The sequence below is a fragment of the Amborella trichopoda genome, chromosome 5 (genome assembly GCF_054954075.1).
Source record: "Amborella trichopoda isolate Santa Cruz 75 chromosome 5, AtrichopodaSantaCruz75HAP2 v2.0, whole genome shotgun sequence".
Lineage (NCBI taxonomy): Eukaryota > Viridiplantae > Streptophyta > Magnoliopsida > Amborellales > Amborellaceae > Amborella > Amborella trichopoda.
Window position 1 is genome coordinate 17,122,253 of NC_142340.1, and position 23,663 is coordinate 17,145,915.

The following is a 23,663-nucleotide window of genomic DNA, read 5'->3' on the forward strand; positions in this document are numbered from 1 at the left end:
GTAAGACGCACCTTTAAATATTGTCAAAAGATGTTTCAATAATAGAAATTTGTGATGGCATAAAAATTTATTTTCATCTCTAATTATAAAATTTAAATCTTCAAAAATAGTATAAAATCAAACAGGTCTATGATCACTTGAAAATCTTAAAAATTAACGGTCACAAGGTGCATTATTTCCAAGACTTAAAATACATTTTTGCTCATGTCCATACCATAATTAATAAGTCGGGGAATAATAAAATATCGGCAGACCAGAACATCGATAATAAATCGGTTTATTTTAAAATCGTTTAAAAAATAAGGATCGCCAAAAAATAAGATAAGTTCTAAAATGATAAATATCAATTTTGGTTAAAAAAAATGCAGTGAAAAAATTGGATATATGAAGATAACACAAATATTGGATTATGATTTGGACCTATTGTTTAGATATATTAAAACCATTAAATAATAATTTTATGGCCTTACTAATGTCATTAGAGTAATACTTTACAATTTTTTGTTGAAACTTTCAATAAATCCGACAACAATGCTTGCTTCGTAGTCACAATACAAAAGCATATCGTAAATTTTTTGGGAGCATAAAATGAAACAACAAAAATAATACTAAATACAAGAACTAATTAACAAATAACAAGAACTTGAATGAGGATATAAGATTAATTTTCAAAGAAAAAAAAACAAAAAACACCCTAAGATTGCAATTAATTAAAAGAAAACACAATGACCCAAATTTATAAAATATTGGTCCACCCAAAATGCTATGTTGTATACACCAATGAAAAAATAATAATAATAAAAATAAAAATTAATTAAACTTCTTTATACATAAAGAAATGACAAAATATTTAAACAAATTCAAAATCTCGCACTAATTCCTAACTACCTAAATTTTTAGTATCATTGAATCTTTATCTCGCCATAGGCTTAAAGAAAAAAAGAGTTTTCAGTTACTCTCCTAATTCTACATGTCATTTTGAGATATACAATTGTTTTGACTTTTATTTTGTTTTTTTAGAATATACTGCTTGTATTTTTTCGTACACTTTTTTTAAAAGAACGAATTGGTGAAATTTTTTTATAAAATGAATTGGTGAAATTTTTTATTAAAGTTTTTGTTAAATCAAGATCCTTGTGTTATTCCCATTGGTAAACATTTAGTGAAGAGATCGGTTATAGGGAAGAGGTTTTTTTGAAGAGTTCTTTTGAAAAAAGATAAAATACATATTTATATTGGTTCTGCTAAAAAACATGATTGTTTGAAGATCTATTGAAAAACTCCAAGTTCTTAACCGATTCCAATTTTTTGAAAGAAATCAAGTTTTAAACAGAGGCTTACCAACTATGGTCCATACTTCTTAAGTTTGAGATAATCGATTTGAGGATTTTGAGCGTCAAAACCACATACTAATTTAATGGTGGAGGACATCACCCTCATATAAAGGTTTTCCTTGCAAAAGCCCTTCACAAATCTAAATAGACATAAAAAAACGTATTCTGTAGTGAACAAGCAGCAGGTGGAATCGTCCATGGTTAACTAGAATGGAAAATTGCACAGAAATTACAGATATGCACTTGCCCATTTCTCTCTTTTCTCGAATATACATCTCACTGTATTCCAAGGCCCCAAGCCTCCACCGCACCCAGATATAAATAGATAATTAAGTTTCTGTTATTCACAAATCATCTGTTATTCAACACCCAACAAAAGAAAAACAGCTGTCGCTCGCACTGCACTTCGCACAGACGAGAAAATGGATAGAAAACGAACATTTCAAGTATTTGGACCTCCTTTGCAGGATCGGCAGTTTCCACTCTTCCTTGGCCTCCAAACTTCAGGCGATCAAAAACCAAAAAAGATCAACAAATGAAAAGGACATGATGAACCCCTTTGATTCCCCTCTTCATGCAGTCCATTCTGCAACTGTTATGTTGGCAAGACACAAAAGTTTAGCGAAAATCACAGCAACAGATTTGTTTCCCTTTTGCTTAAGAGGACTGAACCTTGAAATTTTCTCATGCGTGCATACATTTAATCTACATTTAATCGTTGCAGCTGTTTGAGATGAGCAATAAGCTGCCCAAAAGACGGCCGCAGAGCTGGATCACTGCAGAAGGCATCATCCATTATTACTAATGAGCAGTAAACGAAGTAGACTACCACAAGTATTAAGGACAAATTTAGACAAGGGAAACCATTGATAGAAAGAATCACATCACATTCCAGAGCACACATGCGCACATGCATGGAATGGGCACAAACAGCCACCAAGTCATAAGCTATAAATAGCGACATGCTTAAAGCAATCAGAAAATAAAATAACCATGAAAATGACATGTCAACTTTATGAGTGAAATGTTTAGAAGACACTACAAATGCTACCAATTTATTATAGACAAACTCTAAAGATATGAACCTGACCCAAGAAGACTGAAATAGATTTGTGAAAACACCAATGTTTTCAAAAGCAACTTGATCAATGTATACCTTAAACCCCACGCCTGAAAACCAAAAAGAAAAGGTTCTCCTAAAACCGTAATCAATGTGCTTAAAAAGAAAATAATTCTTTTTGTGAATAGGGGAATATAATGTCTTTGAATTAATCATATTCAATAAAAGAGGATATGATTTCAATTTGTCTTAGAAATTGAGTGAGGTTATAAGAAGAGTATTTAGGCGATTTGGAGTACAAGAATCAGTCAATAACATTTTGATTTTTGAGGTGCCAATCAAAGTTAGAAGAGTACTTTCAAACTATAGTGTACTCTGTCATATGACTCAAAAGTTTATATTTATTCTACACTCATTAAGCCATAATTAAGGATAGCACCAACTGCGTACAGAGAGAAGAAGAGACTTCAGAGTTTGAGTATGAACCTGACAAGTGGGAGTTTATGGTAATTTACCACCTAATCCAATTCAATCTATCTCTTCTTTCAATGCATATCTTTGTTTGTAATTAAGTGGAAATATATACTAGAAAATTAAATTGGAAAAGGAAGCTCTCTATTTAATAAATATTTTTTATCTTAGAAGTATGAATGTACCCATAGAATTTCATCTATACTCCAAAATACTTGGAAGCACATTTGTCAAGCGCATAAAGGATTGGTTTCACCAAGATAAATGCAAGTACATACCTTTGCCAACAGTCAAATATTATTTGGGCAACCTTTGGGTCAACTTCTTTTGGGATATCGAGGTGCCTATTCTGAAATCCAACAGCACCAACAACCTGCATTGCGTTCATCCCACTCCAAGGCATACACGTTGTAGCCAACTCCCATAAAATTACACCAAAGCTATAAACATCACATCTGAGGAAAAAGAGTACCTCAAATTATCCTTGAGAACTTAAGAGCAAATGTCAAAAGTGGGCAGGGAATTTCCATATTTTTTGCCCCGCTGAAATACAGAGTACTCACTTCTCATTGGACGGTTCATTTCGTAGTACTTCAGGCGCCATCCACTCCGGCTGCAGTTAAAACATTTCAACAATTTTCAGAAGACGAAAGCTCTAACTGAAAATTCTATGGGGGAAAAAAAAGCTGTGAAGAGAATGTGCCATAATTATACATAGAAAAGACACTACTAAGTTCCACGCAAGAGCAACAGTATAGATAAATGCGTGGTACAAGTTTTAACTAATTCCGTAAAATAAATCCTTAAAAATTGATGAACTATGTTGAGAGATTTGAGAAGAAATCTAAACTACACAGCGACATGTGAAGTCCCAAGTGAACTCAATTAGAAACCTATGTGCAAACTAACTAAAATTTCAAAAAATGTAAAACTCATTTCAGTTTTGATTTTAAACTAACCACCAAATGTTTTGACCTTGCAAGGAAACTGATGAATTACCATACCCCATCAAGGTTTATTCAACCCTAAACCCTTAGTGGAACATCAAAACCATGTAAAACATCGACATCCAAAAAGTTAAACTCCTACCAGAAATTTGAAAGTAAAAGCAAATGCAAAAGGGATTTGTGTTGGAGCACATACTGTTCCTGCTGTAGAGTTTGCAGAGAGAAATGTGTGATGCTTGAGACGTGAGAAGCCAAAATCACATACCTGAACACATGAAGCAAAACTCTAACTCCGAATTGCTTTCTCCAAGAAAGCACTATATGCATCAGCAAAACAGCAAAAGTAAAACATAATGACGGTAACAACAGAAAGGAACTGATGAATGCAAAACGGTTATTATTTACAGTGAAATCATATAACACTAAACTCCTCATTATTCAATTCTCATTTAATTAAATATATACAGTTGATGCACTAGCCCAACATTCCCGGTTTGCATTAAGAGTCTTGATTTTGAACCTTGAAACCAAGCCGACCAACTCAAAATAAATGATTAGCCCAACATGTAAAAATACTCTCAATATTTTGTCTGATTATATATGAATACATTCTAGGGAACTTGGGGGTAGCTCCAATAGGCAACAAAATAAGGGGAAATAGACCTAGGTGGACTGGTCATGTGCACCATCGATCTAGAATTACAACGGTCAAGGGGTGCATACGTTCAACTGGAAGGCTCTAAAAGGGGAAGGTAAAGGCCCCAAAGGACATGAATGGAAGTAGTGAGAAAATAAATGGTGATTTATGGTCAGACTGAGGCTATCCTTGATCAGGCGGAATAGAGGAACAGAGTTCGTATAGCTGACCCCAAATAGTTAGGGTAAAGTTCGGATGATGATGATGATGATTTTGTTAGATCCTGTAGCCACTAACAGAACCTTGCTAATCCATGGAAATTATTATCATGATGCATAATAGAGTTGTGTAGAAATACACAAAATGATTATTACCCAAATAGGTCAAAAATAGAACATTATCATCAAGGAGAGACATCAAAACAATTGTATTAATACCTAGAAAAACAACAATGTTCCTGTCTGGATCATCATACAAATAACAAATACAAAAAAAGTCCAAATACCATAACAATGGTAAATGAAGTGAGAAATGATTCAGCTCAATTCACCAAAAGCAATGAGAAGACAAGCAACATCTCTGTTCTCATTCAGCCATTACTAATTCTTAAAAGTAAATGCAAGATCAGATAACTTAGCAAACTTGATGACTCCTGTAGTCTCTTCCCCTCCCCTCTATCGCTCTTATGCTCATCTCTTCAAGCCTTGTCCCCCTCTCACCCTCCCCACTCAACCCCCTCCCTCTAATTCTTCCGCCCCGTCCCTCCCTCCTCCCCCAACCCTTCCTCCCTTTGGCTTACCCCCTTCCTTTTTACCCCTCCCCCCTATTCCTTCCTCCTCGTCTTCTCTTAAGCTCCCCTCCTCCCTGGTTGGCTCTTTCAAACCTTGTAGGAACGATCTGAGAGGCATCGAGAGATGGGCGCAATCCCTCTGGCGAGACCGAGATCTCTCCTGTCGCCCTCTCTCCAATGGCAGATTCCTTTTCACCTTCTCTTTTGTCGGTCTGGAGTTGGCTGCTCTCGAAGCCCCCTCCGGTAGCTTCAAAGGTGCTTCTTTGTCCTTAGCCAAGTGGACACCCTTCCTGGACGTGGCTCCTTCTTTCAAGGTCTGGCTCCGTATTGACGGCATCCCGCTCCAAGCCTAGCACCCAGCCTCTTTCAGGGCCATCGGTTCCAAATGTGGTAAAGTGATCACCATCAACTGGCAATCCTGCGAATATCTCCCCTTGGGATCCATCCTTCTTCTGATCGAGGCCCTAGACCATCCCTTCCACTCTCTGGGTTTGCTCCAACCAATCCTCCTTGGTTATGGTTCAAATGTTAGGCTGAAATTTTTCGCATACCCCCTTATAGACCTCATCTATAGAATCTTTCACAAAGCTTCAAGAGCCACCCAAGCTGCACTGCCTAGCAGGAACTGACCCCCTACCTCTTATTTTACGGCCTCCCAAGTGCGAACCTTAAGTCTTGAAGTGTCCTTGACTCATACCCTCCACCAAAGTTTGGCATCTCCGGTGCGATACATGGAGTAGTAAATGCCAACTCTAGCTTTCTAATGGGCGTGAGCATCTTCAAAACAATCTATACATTTAGCCGTCAAGCCTTCAAACGTCTTGAGCCATGGCATTCTCAAGCTATGGGAGTTCAAGCTACTCATGGTGTTTCACAAGGCCATCTCTACAAAGACCATGTCTTCTTGCAAGGCTACAAGACTCGCCTTCAAGGCATTCGCACGTCTTCTTGCAAGGCGGAGACTTTACTCAAAGGCACTCTCGGTTTGAGGCCCATCCACTAGCCATCCTATGAGCATCGCAAGCGCCATATCAATCCTTGCAGTTGGCCTCCAAGACACTAATCCAAGCCTCCAAGGTGGTGAAGCTCAGCCACAACCCACTTGGACCCTTGGGTCATGACTTGCTCCAATTGCTCATGGTGCCTGACACATACAAATTTCGACCAGGAAACTACCACTCATGGTCAGTAAACCACACAAAAGAACCGGCCCATAAGGAGGAAGAGCTAAATCACCCAAACTAGCACCAAGTCCATATAGGGCTTGCAGGTCCTTCACAAACCATCGCCAAAGGAGGTTCCACACACCATGCTTAGCCCTTATGCATGACACTAAGAAGGATTTTTGTCAACCATATAAACATGTGATTTCCCAAGAGTTATTACCCACAAAAGAAAACAGACTGACACACCCTCAATCCCTCATCAACACCCAACAAGAAAACAGACATGCCCCACCTACGGTCCATAGTTACTGGGATATCCCAGCCAAGGGGTGAATCCCACTTATAAGCTCGCTGGTTCACCCCAAGGATGGGATCTCACTCTAAGATTTTTACTCATTGGGACCTTGATTCTTCTCATAAGGAATAGGGATCTTGAGTTATGCAGGATCCAAATTCCTTTAGATATATCTAAGGGTTCATAGGTAACCGATGTTCCACCAATGTGCGGACAAGATTCCCTTAGTGCTTAACTTCTGGACTTCAGCTATTTTGCCTATTTAGTTAACATTTTTAAGTACCATATAACATGTTAATAGCATCTTTGGTTCACACCCATAATTTTCGATGGTGGTACTACATTGTGTTTTTGGGCCCTTTTAACATGTCACGAGTTACCTTGAGCTTCAACTTAATATTTATCTTAATTCTTTTAATTCAACAAAGAAGATTGGCCATGATTGTTGTTACATAACATGGAGTCATAAACTAAACTCAAAGAATACAACAACTAAAATATTTTATATGATATAATTCTCTTAATTTGCAATGCAATTTCAATTTCTTTAAAAAAACTTATCACTTAAACTACACTCAGAACGAGTAAAAAATTTCAAATTATTATAAAATGACTGGATTCTTACAGTTATACCAAAATTCTGAATTTTTTAAAAGTTCATTAATCATTTATCCTATTATATGGATGGCCCTCCTATCCTAGGGAACCCTAGTTAAGCGGACTTAAGGACATTGATTTCTAACAAACCTTATCGTTCAAACCCTAAAAGTTCGGATAGAGCTCCCCAACATATTGGGATCTCGATCCCCAAATTTGGAATACATGGACAGTGATCCCCAACCTAGAGACCCTCCAGCCTTTCACAATCCCTAGTTCCTGATCTGATGCCAAAACCGATCCCGATGCTGATCCTGATAATTATGCTCCTATCATTACATAGCTACTCCATCAAATCAGAATGCCAAAAAAAGGACCATCCGTCCAACCAAGAACCAGGTTCGTCATGAGCGAACTTGTTAATTCGCCACGAGTGAACCTAATGGTTCACTTGCATGCACACTTAGGAGGTCACTTTTGCCTCCCATTTTTGCTTAACATGTGTCACCCTCTAGGATGGTGAGAGTACCATTCTTAATATGACAAATAAGACAAATTGGTTCCCAGACTTCACTTGGATACTGTCAGCACACTTTCAAGGGGCCTCACCCCCTTTTATTCGTGCCACATACCTCCTTTAAGGGAGATGTGACTTTGTCACTTATATAAAATAAGATAAATTTTATTGGAGTATGTTGCTCCCTCTTTTTGAAACATTTGGTCCTAACCCTTTTTAAACAATGATGCACTATGCATGTACACACACACACACACACACACACACACATATATATATATATATATATAGGGTGCAGTTTGTATAGATCCTAGGCTCTAAACAATCAAATTACAGCCTACCTTCAAATACTGTCGAGGACTGTGGTTTCACTACTGGAAATCTTTGTGATAGTCTTAAAATATATTTTCATCTTTATTTATAAATTTTAAAGTTTCAAAATAGTGTAGATCAACAAATCTATGAAAACTTGAAAGTCTTGAAAATTGACGGTCCAAAAATGCATTACAAAATGCACTATTTCCAAAACTTGAAATCCATTTTTTCTCATGTCCATGCACCTTGATGTCGAGATGATCCATTTGAGGATATTTGGGCTTCAAAACAACCTCTCTAGTGAAATTTTTGAGGTAGGCTCCAATTTGATTGTTTAGAGCCTCGGCTCTATATAAACTTTACCCCCCCATTTAAATGGTAGTCTCACGTAAGGATAACCCGTGGCAAGCAACAAGGGGAGGCCCATTTAAATGGTACTCACATGAGGATGACCGGTGTTAAGCAAAAAGGGGAGGTCAAAAGTGGCCTACCTGACTTCGCATGCAATAAGTTTGCTGACAATGAAACTTAACAATTTCGCTCACAGCAATCTTTTGAAAAGTCCATAGAGAGTTGATAAAACGATTATAAAAATAGTTTCATGGTCCTACTAGCAGAATCCAAAGATAACAGTTGGATGTTAAATGATTAATTAATCATGTGGCAAGAAGTGCTAGCCAAATATCCAGATGTAAATACTATCAAATCTAAATTCTAGCATTCTAGAATGAAAAATGGAAACTCCATGAGACATTTATGGTACTTCGTAAAATAAGAAGGAAAAAAATGCCTTTGAGGCATGAATGAAGTACAAAATAGTACAAACAAGATTATATGAGGGCAATGCCAGCAAATTGCAGATACATAATGCTATCTAATTTTTAAAGTATAGCTCAAGAGATTGACCTTCACCACCCAATTTTTATCAACAAGAAGATTGAGGGATTTCAGATCGCGATGAACAATGGTGGGATGGCTTGTATGCAAGTAGTTCATTCCCTTTGCCTGCAACCAATAATCTTAGAAGTTATACATTATATTGTATGTAGTTAGTTGTACTCACAGAAGCAATAGAGAATCAATCAACTGGTACCACATCCAAAGCCATTCTCAAACGACGTTTCTCATCGATTTGAACATTTGGATGATGTAATAGCCTGTATAAACTCCCTCTGCATACAAATGAAAAAGGAAGACCAGAAGAACAAGGTATCAAAACAAATTGCTGCTATCTCCATTGCATGAACAAAACTGCAAAGAGTGTACTTGAGTATTAATACCAAGTGTGATGCGGAAGATATCTTAGTTCCTATGTTCAAGTTTAGTGCAACAGAATTTATTATTAAGCAATGGACCAATGAAACAAAGGTTAGCACATTTGACACATTCTAGAGAGACCAACATGCAACTTCAAGTTATCCACACATCAGACATATATGTACCCTACAAAATACTGCAAAATGGATTTATCTTCTACTCTTTATACAACATGCTTACACCATCCATACTGTACAGAAATAATATGGATTTGTGTTTCGAAGTGTTGTATAACGCATGACTTTTGGTAACATTGTGCATGACACATGTTCAGGCCAGACAATAAATTGATTACTCATTTTCATTAATTATAACGCTCAACCAGGGAACATTCTCATACACAATGCTTCATATAAAGACTCACTCCTTGGAGCAAAGAGGAAAAACTTCAGCTAGCTTTCTAGAATCATTTTGGCCCTACACATTTTAATAAACCACATGACAACCAACCCCAAGGGCCAAGGCTGCTTCAAATCTACTGAAAAGGGCGCAAAAAATGGACATTTCCCTCACTTTTCCTTTTTGTTCACGATAGTGCAAGAAAATTGAAGTTCTTATCTATGAAATTTTTGGCCTCTAATAATGACACAAAGATTAAAAAAAAAATGATACTAACTCTAATATTTAAAGTTGTACGATAAAAGTAGAAAGTGTCACCATGTTTGGGATATTTGATGGTGATCTTCCGTCACAATTCAATATAAATAAAGATTTAATAGCTGAACCAAATTTTGGTCTAGTATCCATTATACTTATGTTTCGATGATACTTCAAAAGCTTCCCAATCCAACAAGTGCTCTTTCCAAGGACTATAGCCTTTTGAGTTCCAATCCTGATATTTAAAACTTAATTTTATTTATGTTCAATTATGGTATAAAAAACTGCATAGATAATTTTATTGATTTCAATAAATTTCTAATGTACATTTAGTTATTTAAAATATAAACTTTATTTATTGTTTAGGTAATTCAGTGGGGAAGACAGGCCCCTACCCGTTTTTTCAAGTAGAATGGGAGTTAGCTTTTTTGAAAAAAATTTGTAAGTGAATAGACACCAGATTCTAAAAATATAAGCTTTATCCCTTAAACCTTGACATATGAACAAATTCTAAAAAAATTCTACAAGTAATGCAGCATGCAAAAACTTACCACATCAATACAAGATAATTTCTTATACAAAGCACTCAATAGCCAAAATGGAAAGGCAAAAGTACAACAATACCTTGGAAGGAATCCCGTTAAAATTGATAAATTAGGAGGACACGTAACAGCTCCCATGAAGAGTACCACATTTGGATGGCGTAATCGTAGCATGATGTTTACCTGTAAATGCCATTGATACCCATCTAGTCAAAATGTTGCTTCCCATAAATAATCTAGGTACAAGACAAAGAGTCAAAAGTCTTCATAAGAAGTTCTTGACATCTTTATAGTACATACTTCATATCTGAACTGCTCCAATGCATATCCTGAGATGTCCTGATCCAAGAATTTCTTCACAGCAACCTCCTTTCAAGCCATCATAGTTGCTATAGTAAGTAAAGCTTTGATTTCATCATGACTAAGCTCCAAATCGTTTTGTTTTATTTTTCAAAAACTAATTAGAACCAGTTTCATATGATATCAAGATTGTTAACCCTCTGACGAAAGATAATCAGAACATGTCCACCACATCAGAACAACTTAATAATTATAGTGTCTCATGGTTCAGGAAATACAAGTCTAGAGTGAATCCACTTGGACAATGAGTGGTATTGATGAGGCATTCAACTCGGAACTACAAAAATCTAACACATGAAACTCCATGACAACATATGAAACAGAACAATTTCTTTATGCAAATAACGATGCATCAATGGCAGTAAAAAGAAAGAGCATTATTGATTGCTGAAGTAACAATCAAGTGCAATGAACATAAGGATTCCATCGAAATGTTAAACAGCAGAAAAGAAAGTAGCCTTTTTGAACACCTAAAAACGGTTGCCACAATAATAGTACATAATTGCTTTTCACCAAAGAAATCTTTAGGGAGTATTTTTTTGAAAAGGAAGAGGAGCTACTATTAGGGTTTTGTGACCTTTAAAGGCCGTGAAAGCATGTAAAATGATATTTATGGTAGATTATGCACTTCAGTGAGAGTGTATGTGTGTTGACTAACTAAGGTTAGACGGTTTATGGCCCTAGTTATGTCTTAAAACCCTTACCCCTAAGCATGTGGCACTATCGAAAAGCGTTTACAATTGGTCATTTCCTATTAAAATCGAAGAGATGCCTAGAGATGATGTTTGTAGGCTAGGAGAACTGTGTGGTCTCCTGTGTGCGGTTGTAGGCCTGTTAAAGAGGGGGTCAAAGTCTCAACAAACTTCCACATGGCATGTACATGTGACAGCCTGGATTATCATGAAGCAACCATATAGAAGGACACGTCACATATATAGGAAAAGCCCCCCTTGAACAGTAGTGACAGGTATTAGACTTGTTCTTAAGGGGCTAGGAATTGAAATCCACAATTTGAGATCACAGTACCATTGTTTATTGGCCAACTTTGATAAACCAATCATAACCCTTGCATTAGACTATGGGTCATGGGTCTTTGTTGGGATGATTTGAGAAGGCATTTGTGGATTGTGGTTACTAGGTCGGGTGGAGTGCCCTTATAGTCACTTATTTTGACCCGTTCCCAGAGGAAGGCGGGATATTGTTCTCGGGTTGTGTCTATTTGCTTTGGCTTATATCACAATCTTAGTCCATGTGAAAATAAGCATGCATGAAGTGGACCAAGGCCTATGTGTCACTAAAGGCCTATGTGTCACTAATGGCTTTGCAAACAAAAAACAAAAAAAAAAAAAAAAGGAAAAACTAAAAAAAACTAGAAAAAACACCGCCACCCCCACAAAATGATGAGCCATTGATGATTGGCTTGAGTTTGGAATGGCTACAACATATATAGGCAGTAATGGGGGTGGAGACCTTAATGGATGTTGTTTGGATCATACTTGGGGTTATATAAACCTCTTGCCCAGACCAATGAGAAGCATCCATGGATGTAGATGAGCAAGTGCTTAGTGATATAAGAGAGGGTTACAACCCTTCTGAAAACTTTGTGCATTCCTTGTGCGATCTCCAACTCCATTCCTCTTTGTATTGCTTGTGGAAGGCATGACTTACCACAGTAACCGGGACCAAAAGCGAGGGTCGCTCCCCAGATCAGAAGGACTGCGGGATCTAGGGAAGCTCAAAAATCCATAGATGAGGGATCGAGATCCTTAAATCGTGAGGTATAGAGTTCCCCAACATTATGGGAATGAGATCTAAATTTTCCTAGGAGGGAATGCTTAACAATATGGGAGCACGATCCGTCAAGCTTAGGATCGAGGATCTCGGAGGCATGAAAGGAGCTTAGTGTCCTTCAAATTCCTTGATGGAGAACATTGTGATATCTCTCTCTCTCTCTCTCTCTCTCTCTCTCTCTCTCTCACACACACACACACACAAATTCCTTCAGGGGGAACGATGTGATCTCTCCCTCCCTCCCTCCCCCCCCCCCCCCCACCCCCCCCCCGCTATCTTTTCAAATTCCTCAAAGGGGAACATTGTGCTCTCTCTCTCTCTCACACACACACACACCAGTGACAAGAATAAACTCTTGTATTTTCCCTATTGGAGGTGAAATGAAACCGGTGAAATGACAAAAAGCAGGAATAAAGAGCAAGCATTTCACAAAGACCATTACGTCCTTTCAATACAGTGAGGGAACCCTTTTTTTCTTTTGAAAAGTTTATAGTTCGATACTATTAAAGAAGAAGAGGTACAGTAGGTCAAAAATTGAGGCTTCCCATAGGCCGAGAGCTTTAAACAAAAGTTTGGCATCCCCAAGAAAGGTAGGCTCTGTACAAAAATATAAAGGTCACCCTAAAGGGGAACCCTATACAAAATCACCAGTATAGAGGTCGAAGAAAGTACAAAGAACCATGGTAAAGCTAGAGTGAGGAGAGACATGAGTATCTAAACGAAAGATGCTACCTCCTTCACCAGAGAGTCAGCTTCATGGTTTCCTTCCTGCTAAATATGCCTCCAAGAGACATCCACATCCCTAGAAATATGGGCAATCTCGTCAAAAATATGAGCAAGCAACCAAGGCCGAGGAGAAGAACCGGAGGCCCATCGAATAACATTCTAGAAATCCCCCTCAACCACTAACGAAGAGCTCCACAGGGGGTTAAAAAGTCTAATGCCCTCAAGGAGAGTGAGGGCCTCTGCTGTATTGGCATTCACGTGGCCGATGTTCTTGGAGAAGGAAGCGAGGTGTAATAATCCTAATATTCAAAAAAAAAAAAAAAAGGAAAAATAAACTTTTAATAAGTGATGGTCCATATGAGCATGATGGTCCTTAAGGACCATCACTATTTTCAAAAGCTTTTGGCTTAAGCTTTTCTTATCTTATGACGTGGCTTGTAGTTTCTCTTACGTGTTGGCCCTTGACAATCCACTATGACGTGTAAGTAAATTAAATGTGCCATCTTCCTATGGTATAACCATGAGATGTGTCTTTTTAACTGAAACTTTTATCACTGAGCTCTTGTGCATACTGATTCCATAAGATCTACTGTAAACGGGCGGCCTTTTAATGCCCCAACCAACATACACCAAAAGCATCAATTTCGTGAGTGATTAAAAGTAAGTGACATCGTCTTCCTGAAAAATAGTTTGTTTTTAATAAATAGTGATATTTCCGTCCAAGATCTTTATTTTATAAGTTTTGTGTGTAAGTGACCTCATTGTCTCGAAAAATAATCCATTCTTTTTAAAAATAAAATGAAATAATTATTTCTGCTTATTATCATGAATTTTAAGCGCGATAAATTTTATGCGCACGCGACCTCATTATCTTGAAAAATAATCTTTTTAATAAAAATTGTGATATTTTATCTATGCTAGAAATTTTAAATGCTGTAAATTCTTAGAAAAATAAATTTATTTATTTTTCTTGTCTATTGTTAGAAAATTTTAGATACTATCAAATTATTAGAAATAAATGTGATATTTCTGCTTTTAGTAAAATTGTGAGATTTCTTTCTACTGTTTTTAAATATTTAGACATTGTAAATTTCATGTGCAAATGACTGCCTTATTATCTGAAAATTGATATTTTTGCATTTGATTATAGCATTGTTGTGAAATGTTTATTTGCAAATTAACATCCCATAAATTGTGATAATTCCGTATTCTTGAATTTCTATAAGAGTTTTTCTATACATATTAGATTGGCAATTATGCTAGAATATCTTTACGAACTGCTACCTTTCTAAATTTGCGCCCAAAATATTTGATTGGTTATTTTTGAAATGTTATTGAAAGTGACTGTTATTAATGGTGTCAATGAGATTCATATTAATGATTTCAGTGATATGTTGAGTACATGATATTTGCTGCTTTCGAATGTTTAAAGAGATTTAGAAATAATTTAAGTATGCAAGTGGACTCATCCGGTTCGCCGGTGAGGTATAAGTGGACCTACCCGGGACGCCGGTAAGGATTAAGTGGACTCATCCGGTACGCCGGAGAGGTATAAGTGGACTTGCAGGGATTAAGTGGACCTATCTGGGACGCCGATAGGGATTAAGTGGATCCATCAGGACGCTGATGGAGTATATAGGTGACCTACTTGGGACGCCAGTAGGGTATTTTGTGAAATCCTTTGAATTATGCACTGCCGTTAAAGTGTTATGTGCATTTCAATTATTCGGATTATACTTAATTATGCATTTATTGAAAGTGAAACTGTTGAGACATTTCTGTCAATAGATCTTCTTTTTGAAAATATTGATATCTTTCAACCATGATTATTTTTTAGGATTATGATGATCACTTACTGAGTAGCCAAACTCATCAAACTATGGTAAACATTTTTTCAAGATAACTGCGGATTCATTTTGAGTGCTAGTCAAGATCAACCTTGGAAGATACTGTTGTTGTGCTAGCTTTCTTTATTTACTTTGTAAGACCTCGCCACTGTAAATTTGTCCTATCAATAGATGTATATATGTTTTGTCTGTCACATCTCAGGAATAACAGTATTGTAAATTCTTGGGGTGTGACACGAGGATATGGCCCGCATGGTCTCTAATGAGAATCCCGCTCCCTGAGGGGCCAAGGTTACTCAGAGAGCATCCATCAAAGTTCAGTTTAGTATGCCCTGGGATAGGTGAATTCCAAAGGGTAGCACAGGGAATATGAGCTTTTCTAGTAGAGTAAGGCTTCCCAGTCTTGGAAGGATGCTGAGTGGGGTATTCCATTGAGCAGTTTGTGATTAGTTGCCCCAAAAATAACCTGGGATCTAATCTTGTCAAACATTACACCCAGCAAGGACCTTTCTCCAAGGATTATTTTGTTGCTACACTCGTTCCAAAGGATCCAAAGGGCAATAGCAACTGAGGCCTTCCATAAGAAAATATCAGCTTTGGGCCAAGGGAAAGGATGGAGGGAGCAAAAGGGAAGTGGAACTGAGTTGGGTGTGACCCATTGACACTTAAAAGAGGAGAAGGACCCCAAAAATCTCGTGAGCAACAGGACAAATGTGGGCATTGCTTTCTTCATCTGCACAGCACAACATGCACCTATTATGGATGGTCAGACCCCTTGTTTGAAGCTGGTCAACAGTACGGGCCCTTTCGGACAAAGCCAACTAGTTAAATACTTGGATTTTTGCTGGGGAAATGGAAGACCAAGATTGGGCTACAATGGAAGTAGGAGATAGGGGGAAGTTTATGACAAAAGGAGTAGACTAAGAATGCCCCCGATGAGCTCGGGGTCCAAATGATAAGGTCACTACCCTGATGGGTGAGGAACAGTGAGGGAACCTTTTTTCAGCTATCTATACATATCTTATGTGTGATGTAAGACACACTTGTAGTCATCAATTGTATGTTATCAAGTCCGATAGTTGAAATGAACCATGTTCTTGGATGAATGCAGTCCTTGGAACTTAGCTATAATTTGACCTTCCTTGAATATGGTGCAGGTTACATATGACACTATATCTGGGATTTCCAATTTCAATGACAGTTTTACTTTAATTATTCGCCCACAGAATTTGGAATCTCAGTTACAGTTACACATGGAAACATGTTTGGATAATAGAGATCTGGATCTCATTAATTTGGGATCTAAATCCTCAAATTTGCAGATCTAGATCCTCAATTTCACATATCAAGATCTTCAATTTTGGGGATCGAGATCCCTAAATCAATAAACAATTGGAATCGAGATCCCATGTCTCAGAGCGCCGTATCAAGCTTCCAAAGCAGGATCGATCCTTTGGTTAGGGACTCCCAGTAACTACGTAATTGACCATTCACTTATGTTGGGAAGGTGTTCAAGTGTGGGTCCAAATTGTGCAGCTAGCCCAAACATGGGCGTATGTAACTGCCATAGCCATGTCAGAGTGGGCAAGTTCACAAGTAATGGCCCTTTGTGGCATTGGAATAGGTTCACCAAAATGGAAACCAAGCCTTAATGAGCCACGATGGACAGGCCATTTATGCCAAGGCTTGAATTTGTCACTACCACCAGGTGCTGGGCACTATTGGTGTAGACCAGAGCCATGCAATTAATGGCCAGGAACCTTAAGGGAAATCCGTGACTGTATACAAGCAATTGTAGTAATGTAAAGTGAAATAAGTTGCACCACCACACTTTCCTGTACTACATTCCTCTTGTGTGTGATTGTGGAAAGCAGGCTTAGCCATGGTTTGGGTCCCACTTAGGCTAGATGTCACCCAGTTTGGCTCAAGTCTAAATTAGCCCCCTTGGCAACAATCTTCCACAATAAGGCCATCAAATCTTCAGGAACGCTGTCAAGTTACATGTGTAAGCTGAAGCATAGTTGCAAGGGAACTTAATGTGGATGGGAAGCTTGTTTATTGAGTGAATGATTCAGAAACTACACCATTTCACACATTTCAGAGGAACAATTTTTCATTGCATGCTCCTATGTAGCGTTCATCACAATTCTTGGACTGATTCCCGTTTTGAAGCATGTCCATAATCAACCCCTGGTTTCTAGCTCCAATTTAGTACTTATTGAGTCGTCTCTGAATCCCATTTCGTGTTCCAAAATAATGGGCTGAGCTCATTGCAAGTTTAGAAAATGCCACCGCACTGCAGTTCATATCATAAATACCAGCACCGGGAGTGAGGTCAAATCGCAAATCGGGATTGGAACGTACATCGTGAGTTGAATGGATCATGATCCCAGTATGAAGGAAGCGCGATCCAAATTTGTCCATGATCGAATTATAAAAATATATCAGATTGAGGTCCATCCAGCTTAGAATTGAGGCCTCCCCAAGAGCACTTAGCTCGGGAACAAAGTTTGTTGAAGGATATGATGGATGTTTTTTTTATAATTGAAAAACCGAAGCATTATTAAATACAAACAATCCTGATTTTTAAAATATATTTTAACTCTTTGTTATCACTGGAATGCGAGTGAGAAGTAAAACTGAAAACCAAAAATGAGGATTCAAATTTCAGTCTTCAGGCATGGAAGAAGCTTTAGTGTTTGATGAAAATGCGATATCCTTGTTTTCCCTTGTTTGGGTCCTTACATGTGATTGGGCATGAAACTGGTCAAACACTCTTTAGATTTGGAGGAAAAAAATGGGTCCAGAGGGAAAGAAAGGTTCAACCTGCAAAGGTCCTTGTAATGGTGGATATGCTCAATGAGAGGGCATTAGAGACAAAATTCAATTGTAAAAAGCTTATAGAGGTTCCAGTAAGTGAAACGAAAAGGATTTAGGATAGAACAAGGCGAAGCTTTAGCTCTACAGCTATTCTGCTTCATCTAACAATTCCCTAACATATTATGACAGCAACTTGTATGTTATAGTGTTTATTTTCATGATTTACAGGCTCAAAGTTCAAACCTCAAGCTTCAAACCCTCTTTGCCTTTCTAGGCATTCGGGCTGTTTCTCAACTGGTTGATCTCTATACAAAAACCCAATTCATATTTCAGAATTTTTAGAGAAATATGCTCTTGCACACACACACACACACACACAAAGAGAGAGAGAGAGAGAGAGAGAGAGAGAGAGAGGTTATGGGGTCAGGGAGTTAGAGGATGAGTGGGGGAGGAGTCATGACACTCGAAATGTGCTGGTGAATACTTGATTCCACCTTGGTGGAGGCTCGATTCCACTAATCATGGATCCATCATATGGGTGGGACAGATCTAGATCCTCAATTTGGCAGATCGAGATCGCTAAATTCAAAAAACATCTGAAATTGATTTCCCGTATCCCGAAGCACAGGATCAAGCATCCAGAGCAAGAGCAACCACCTTCCTTCTTACGAGACCCCGGGTACAAAAATTCGGCCGCCCAGCCTCCTAGGCAGCCATTTTCTCAAATCGCCTAGGCGCCCACCCAGTACCACCCTTTTTAAGTACTCTCTCTATGGCTTTATGGTTTTGAACTTTTTTCTGCTTTTTATTTTTTTTTTGACAAGCATGTGTTACTACTTTTATTAATCCTTGGTTTCATGAGGGACCACCCACCAATGGTTTAATTCCAACACACCAAAATATTTCAGGCTTTGCTTTCAAGAAACCTATACATGGAATATCTCCTCCTTTAGTTGATTATAATTTATAGTCACCATCAATTTTCTCTTTCACTATTTTTAACTTTTTTACTTTTACCACCCCGTCACTTTGCACATGGAGCACTCTTGCATTGCCACCTAATCTACTCATCAATCAATGCTTCATTTTTGTCTCCCCTTGTGTTGCCAAGATTATGTTGTCCTTTTCCCATGTCAAAACTCTCTCTCTCTCTCTCATACATATATAAATATGTCACATAAAGAAACTTCCTGCCTCCTTTTGGTCCCCCAAAACAAAGTGCCGCCTAGGTATCTGGGCGGCCACCTCCGCATTCTTGAACATTGGTTCAAATAATCTATGTGACCTATAAATGGTGGTGTGCATTCATGCAACTTCCTAAAATGAAGTCAAACAGGTCATACAACAAATTGGTAAATATTAAGTTATTCTACACACATATTAAAATGTTATAGATATCGGCAAAGTTTGGATTTCAACTAATCACTTAAAGTACCCTATGTAGATAATCAAACAACACTGAATCGATGTGTTTAATCAACTATATGACTTACAGTGCCATTCCAATCTGCATGATAAACCTCCCCATATGACCCTGTAAAAATGAAAAAAGTACAATCACCAAGGCTGCATTTTCATTCAACACTATTCCAGAAGTATAAAATAGCATATTGCCGAAGTTAATAATTTTCCATCAAGACTCTATGATACAAGGATGTTTCATTCAAGAGAAGATCAATGTCAAGAGCAAGTGCCCAACAATTTTGACAGACACTAGACATGAACATAATACAAAGTAGAAGGCAGTACACCAGAAGCTCACTATGCAGACACTACAAAATACCCACATAAGAAAACAAATTTCAGAACGATAATGCTTATAATCATAAATAGCATAAATTAGAACCTACCAATCAACCTCCACTAACAATTTGAACTACTTAAGTTAAAATAGCCATATAAGTCACATTTCAGACGAACATCAAACATATGAGCTAAGAAGACAGTGTTTGGATCTTAGTCATTGATAAATGATTCAGGAATCATTTCCAGTAGAGTATAGCATAACTTTGAAATTGATATTTTTATTGAAAAAAGATCTGAAATACATCCTTACCGGCCATCGAGATGCAATTGGTCTAACTTACATTTTTTAATTTGAATGTGACCATAAAACAAAAAGGTAAGTAGGGAACAGTTACTTAAGCTTTAGCTAAAAAGAATTTCACAAAAGAGGTCCTACCAAGTGTGCTCCAGGAAGGCTGGCATAACTCTCATTGTGTTCTGAGTATTATATTGGCCCTGCTTCAAAGGAAAACAATGTACGGAGTTTTCGACAGAGAACCCTCAACAAAAGGCATGTAAAGTGCAGTTTGGCATCAAAATTTTTAACCCAGAAGATTACTATTCACAATGTCAGCATATAAATTTCTGAAGTTTGCAGACCGAGTCAGTACATTCATTGTTACATGTAAAGATTCAATTATTGGTTCTCCTTCTTGTATCCACTGTCTTCTGGATATTCATGAAGCAAAACACAGGTGTGTAATGCATTCACTGATTGTTCCTAATATAGTGATATATTGAACAGGATACACAAAAAAAACAGTTCCTATTACACTATATTAGTATATTTCCTACAAGTGATTTTGTTTATATATCAAGCAAAGCTGGTTACACATCCAACTTAGAAAATGGTTGAAAATAGAGTAAAAGAGCAAGTTATAAATGAAAAATAATGTCCATAGAAAGTGCAGCAGGCTACATCCAGCTAAACAATACTATTGAGGGTGAACGATTTTCCATGATACAGCATTATACAGGAATGGACTTCTACATGGATAGTACATGCAGCGCCCAGTCTAAGAATCCTAGCTCAGAGAAACCATACTCATGAAGTAACAAAATCACTTGCACTTCTGAAAGCTTTTATGCACATGCACATACACACGAAAGTGCACGCACACACACTAGAAAAGAAAAGAAAAGGCACAGTATGAAGGGTCCTAGCATCACAGGGGGATGGAGGATCATTCTGTTTTCAGGGAGATTCATCCTCTAGGTTGCAACTCCATGGAGTTCGTGATGGAGTTGTGCAGGGACGATTGTTCACATCCTAAAAAACAGATGATTACACAGGACTCTGTTTCCTGGCTGTGGAACGAGATAATAGGGAGGAAATTGAATCAGCCGGAATCAGCTGGGATTCCCCCTAATACTACATAATGGTCGCCTGATAATGGTCCGACACAGGCTCGAAGTCTGAACGGGCTATAGGGCAGGGAAGTTGTGGCCATTCCCTATAGCTATATTCCTCTAACATATTAGGGACTCATTGATTTAACTAAGACGATGAATATTCACAAGGTCCACTGTACAATCCTTTTTATCTCTCTGTACTTCTATTGAATCATTAGCTCAGGCTACATAATAGTACATATTATTTCTTGTGATGTCAAAATATGAACAGGTGATTTCCTAAAACTTTGATTAACAGAGCATTTGAGGATATGCTGAATGCCACAGATTCTTCCTTGGGAAAGGTTTTCATTCAGAAGCAAATCTGAAAAGCTATGGAAGGTCCTAAGGTATCAGTTTGACTAACCAGAAGCATATTCTTTGTGGTTTCTATGGGCACAAGATCATGCTCAACATATGGTTCAAGAGAAACTGGTCTTTTGCTGAAATAGCCTGCAAGCAACCCGAAGGAAGATCAACGGTAGTCTCATAGCCTTAGACTGAGTCACTTAATGTTGCCCATACATGTATTGAGCTTAATATCCATATAAGGCCCCCAGTCTGGGTTTATCGAAATATTGGCCCACAGGGCCTCTCTAAAATAATACTCTGCAGGAATACCTCTAAATACTAATCAAGTCCATAAATGTTGCCCCAAAAAGTCCAAAGTTCAGAATGTAAATCCTAGGCAGCAGCTAAAGCTGCAAAAGATCATCAATGATCATCCGTGTATGTCAACAATCAGAATCAGCTGCAGGAGGCACCTGAGACTGATTCTCCATGTCGATGACTACCCTGACGAAGACACTACCACGTTCCCAAAACCGGTTTAAGCAGAACTTCAAAGAAGCCAGTTCTACATGGTCAGGAGAATCATCTAGTGACAAATCTGAACAGAGGATCTACTTCTATTACAGAGCCTAAGAACGATACTGGTATTCCATCTGGACTCTGATCCCACAAGCAAACATATTCATCATGCTAATGGACTTTAATGAACAAACCTTCTTTTCTTGGTGACAAAGACCATCTGGTTCCAAACTATCTTACTTTCTGACATCGAACTATGAGTTTAGCAAATTACAAGTACCACCCAGTCGAATGCCAATAATCTTTTCATCTATTCTCTCTCATCTCCCAGCAAGTACAAAGGGGACCATATGGGTATATCACCCTTCTCTTCCAAACTTCAAATTCGCTAGAATAAACCCATAATTTCTCCTGGTCCAGTCACCCAGATTCAACACCTCTATTTTCTCTGACACTATCATAATGATTTAGGCCTTCATTAATACTTAATACATTCGGGAGAACTTAGGTATGGCTCCAATAGACGATAAGATGAGAGAAAGCAGACTTAGGTGGGCTGGCCATGTGCAACGTAGACCCAATACAACACATGTTAGGAAGTGCGAGTTTGTTCAAGTGGAAGGCATAAAAGGGGCAAGGAGTAGGCCTGAAAAGGCATGGTTGGAAGTAGTTTGAGAAAAGATATGGGGTCCTATGGCCACATTGAGTATGGCCCTTGATAGAGCAGAATGGCGGACTAAGATTCATGTAGCCGACCCCAAATAGTTGGGAAAAGGCTCTGATGATAATGATGATGATTATCGAGCAAAAAAGTACAGGATTTGAAGAGTTCAAAAATATTTAAAACATGGGGGTCCTCGTTTTTTAGTAACTTCCCCCATCCGTAAACTTCAAACTGTACATCTACGAAAGCACTTAGAGGTCCTCGGTCCCAATTGTATGGATGAGTGCAGTTACTAAAATAGTGTGTTAAAAACTCACCGAATAGGAGAAGGAGAAAAGGTTATGTGGTATAATTCAATCATATGCAAGGCATATGACACAAACACAAAGGCACATACATTGATAACAACCATACACATACACATACACATGTACATACATATATATAGACAACACAGTGTGCATGCATGCTCGCGCGAGCACACACACACACACACACATGGTTGTTAAGTATTAGGAACAGTATTCACTAAATATGCTTCTGTCCAAACTCAGTATGGATCATTAGGTCTTAAATGAGCGCTTTGATATAATAGGAAGAAACAAGATAGTAGTCAAACTGTCAAAGAAGCTAGGTACTTAAGTTTTCCCTTCTAGTGACAAATGAAGTGTTTCCTTTAAGTAACATTCAGTGAAGTCATAACAATCAGAGAATGATCAACAGTCGGCAAAGGGTTGCAATATGAACCTGAGGAAACGTGATAAGAGACCCATCCATATCTTATATCAATGAGTGTGGACTACATTTGCATAGTAATGACATTTAGGATCAGGCATATGTATTTTGGAATATGAACGGTCTATGGACTACCCCAGGAGTAACA

The 23,663-nt window shown here is 37.9% G+C and overlaps 1 protein-coding gene across 18 annotated transcripts in view; it reads right to left on the minus strand.

Annotated features, from left to right (window-relative positions):
* Window positions 1-1,552: 1,552 nt before the first annotated feature.
* The window catches only part of LOC18448176 (Protein kinase superfamily protein), a 67,031-nt gene continuing 44,920 nt past the window's right edge, over window positions 1,553-23,663 (minus strand). For 8 of the 18 annotated variants that reach the window (XM_088866232.1, XM_088866226.1, XM_020675989.2 and 5 more), the window contains 10 exons: window positions 19,623-19,663; window positions 10,886-10,954; window positions 10,668-10,768; window positions 9,223-9,301; window positions 9,036-9,134; window positions 4,009-4,077; window positions 3,429-3,478; window positions 3,144-3,320; window positions 2,033-2,110; window positions 1,553-1,926 (listed from right to left, as the gene is read on the minus strand). In XM_088866232.1, the coding sequence (XP_088722358.1) occupies window positions 2,035-2,110; window positions 3,144-3,320; window positions 3,429-3,478; window positions 4,009-4,077; window positions 9,036-9,134; window positions 9,223-9,301; window positions 10,668-10,768; window positions 10,886-10,954; window positions 19,623-19,663 (761 nt within the window). In that variant the 3' untranslated portion in view covers window positions 1,553-1,926; window positions 2,033-2,034. Of the gene's footprint in view, window positions 2,111-3,143; window positions 3,321-3,428; window positions 3,479-4,008; window positions 4,078-9,035; window positions 9,135-9,222; window positions 9,302-10,667; window positions 10,769-10,884; window positions 10,975-19,622; window positions 19,664-20,311; window positions 20,371-23,663 lie in introns of those variants that run through there. The other 10 variants (XM_020675991.2, XM_006858254.4, XM_088866236.1 and 7 more) reach the window with 5 other exon arrangements.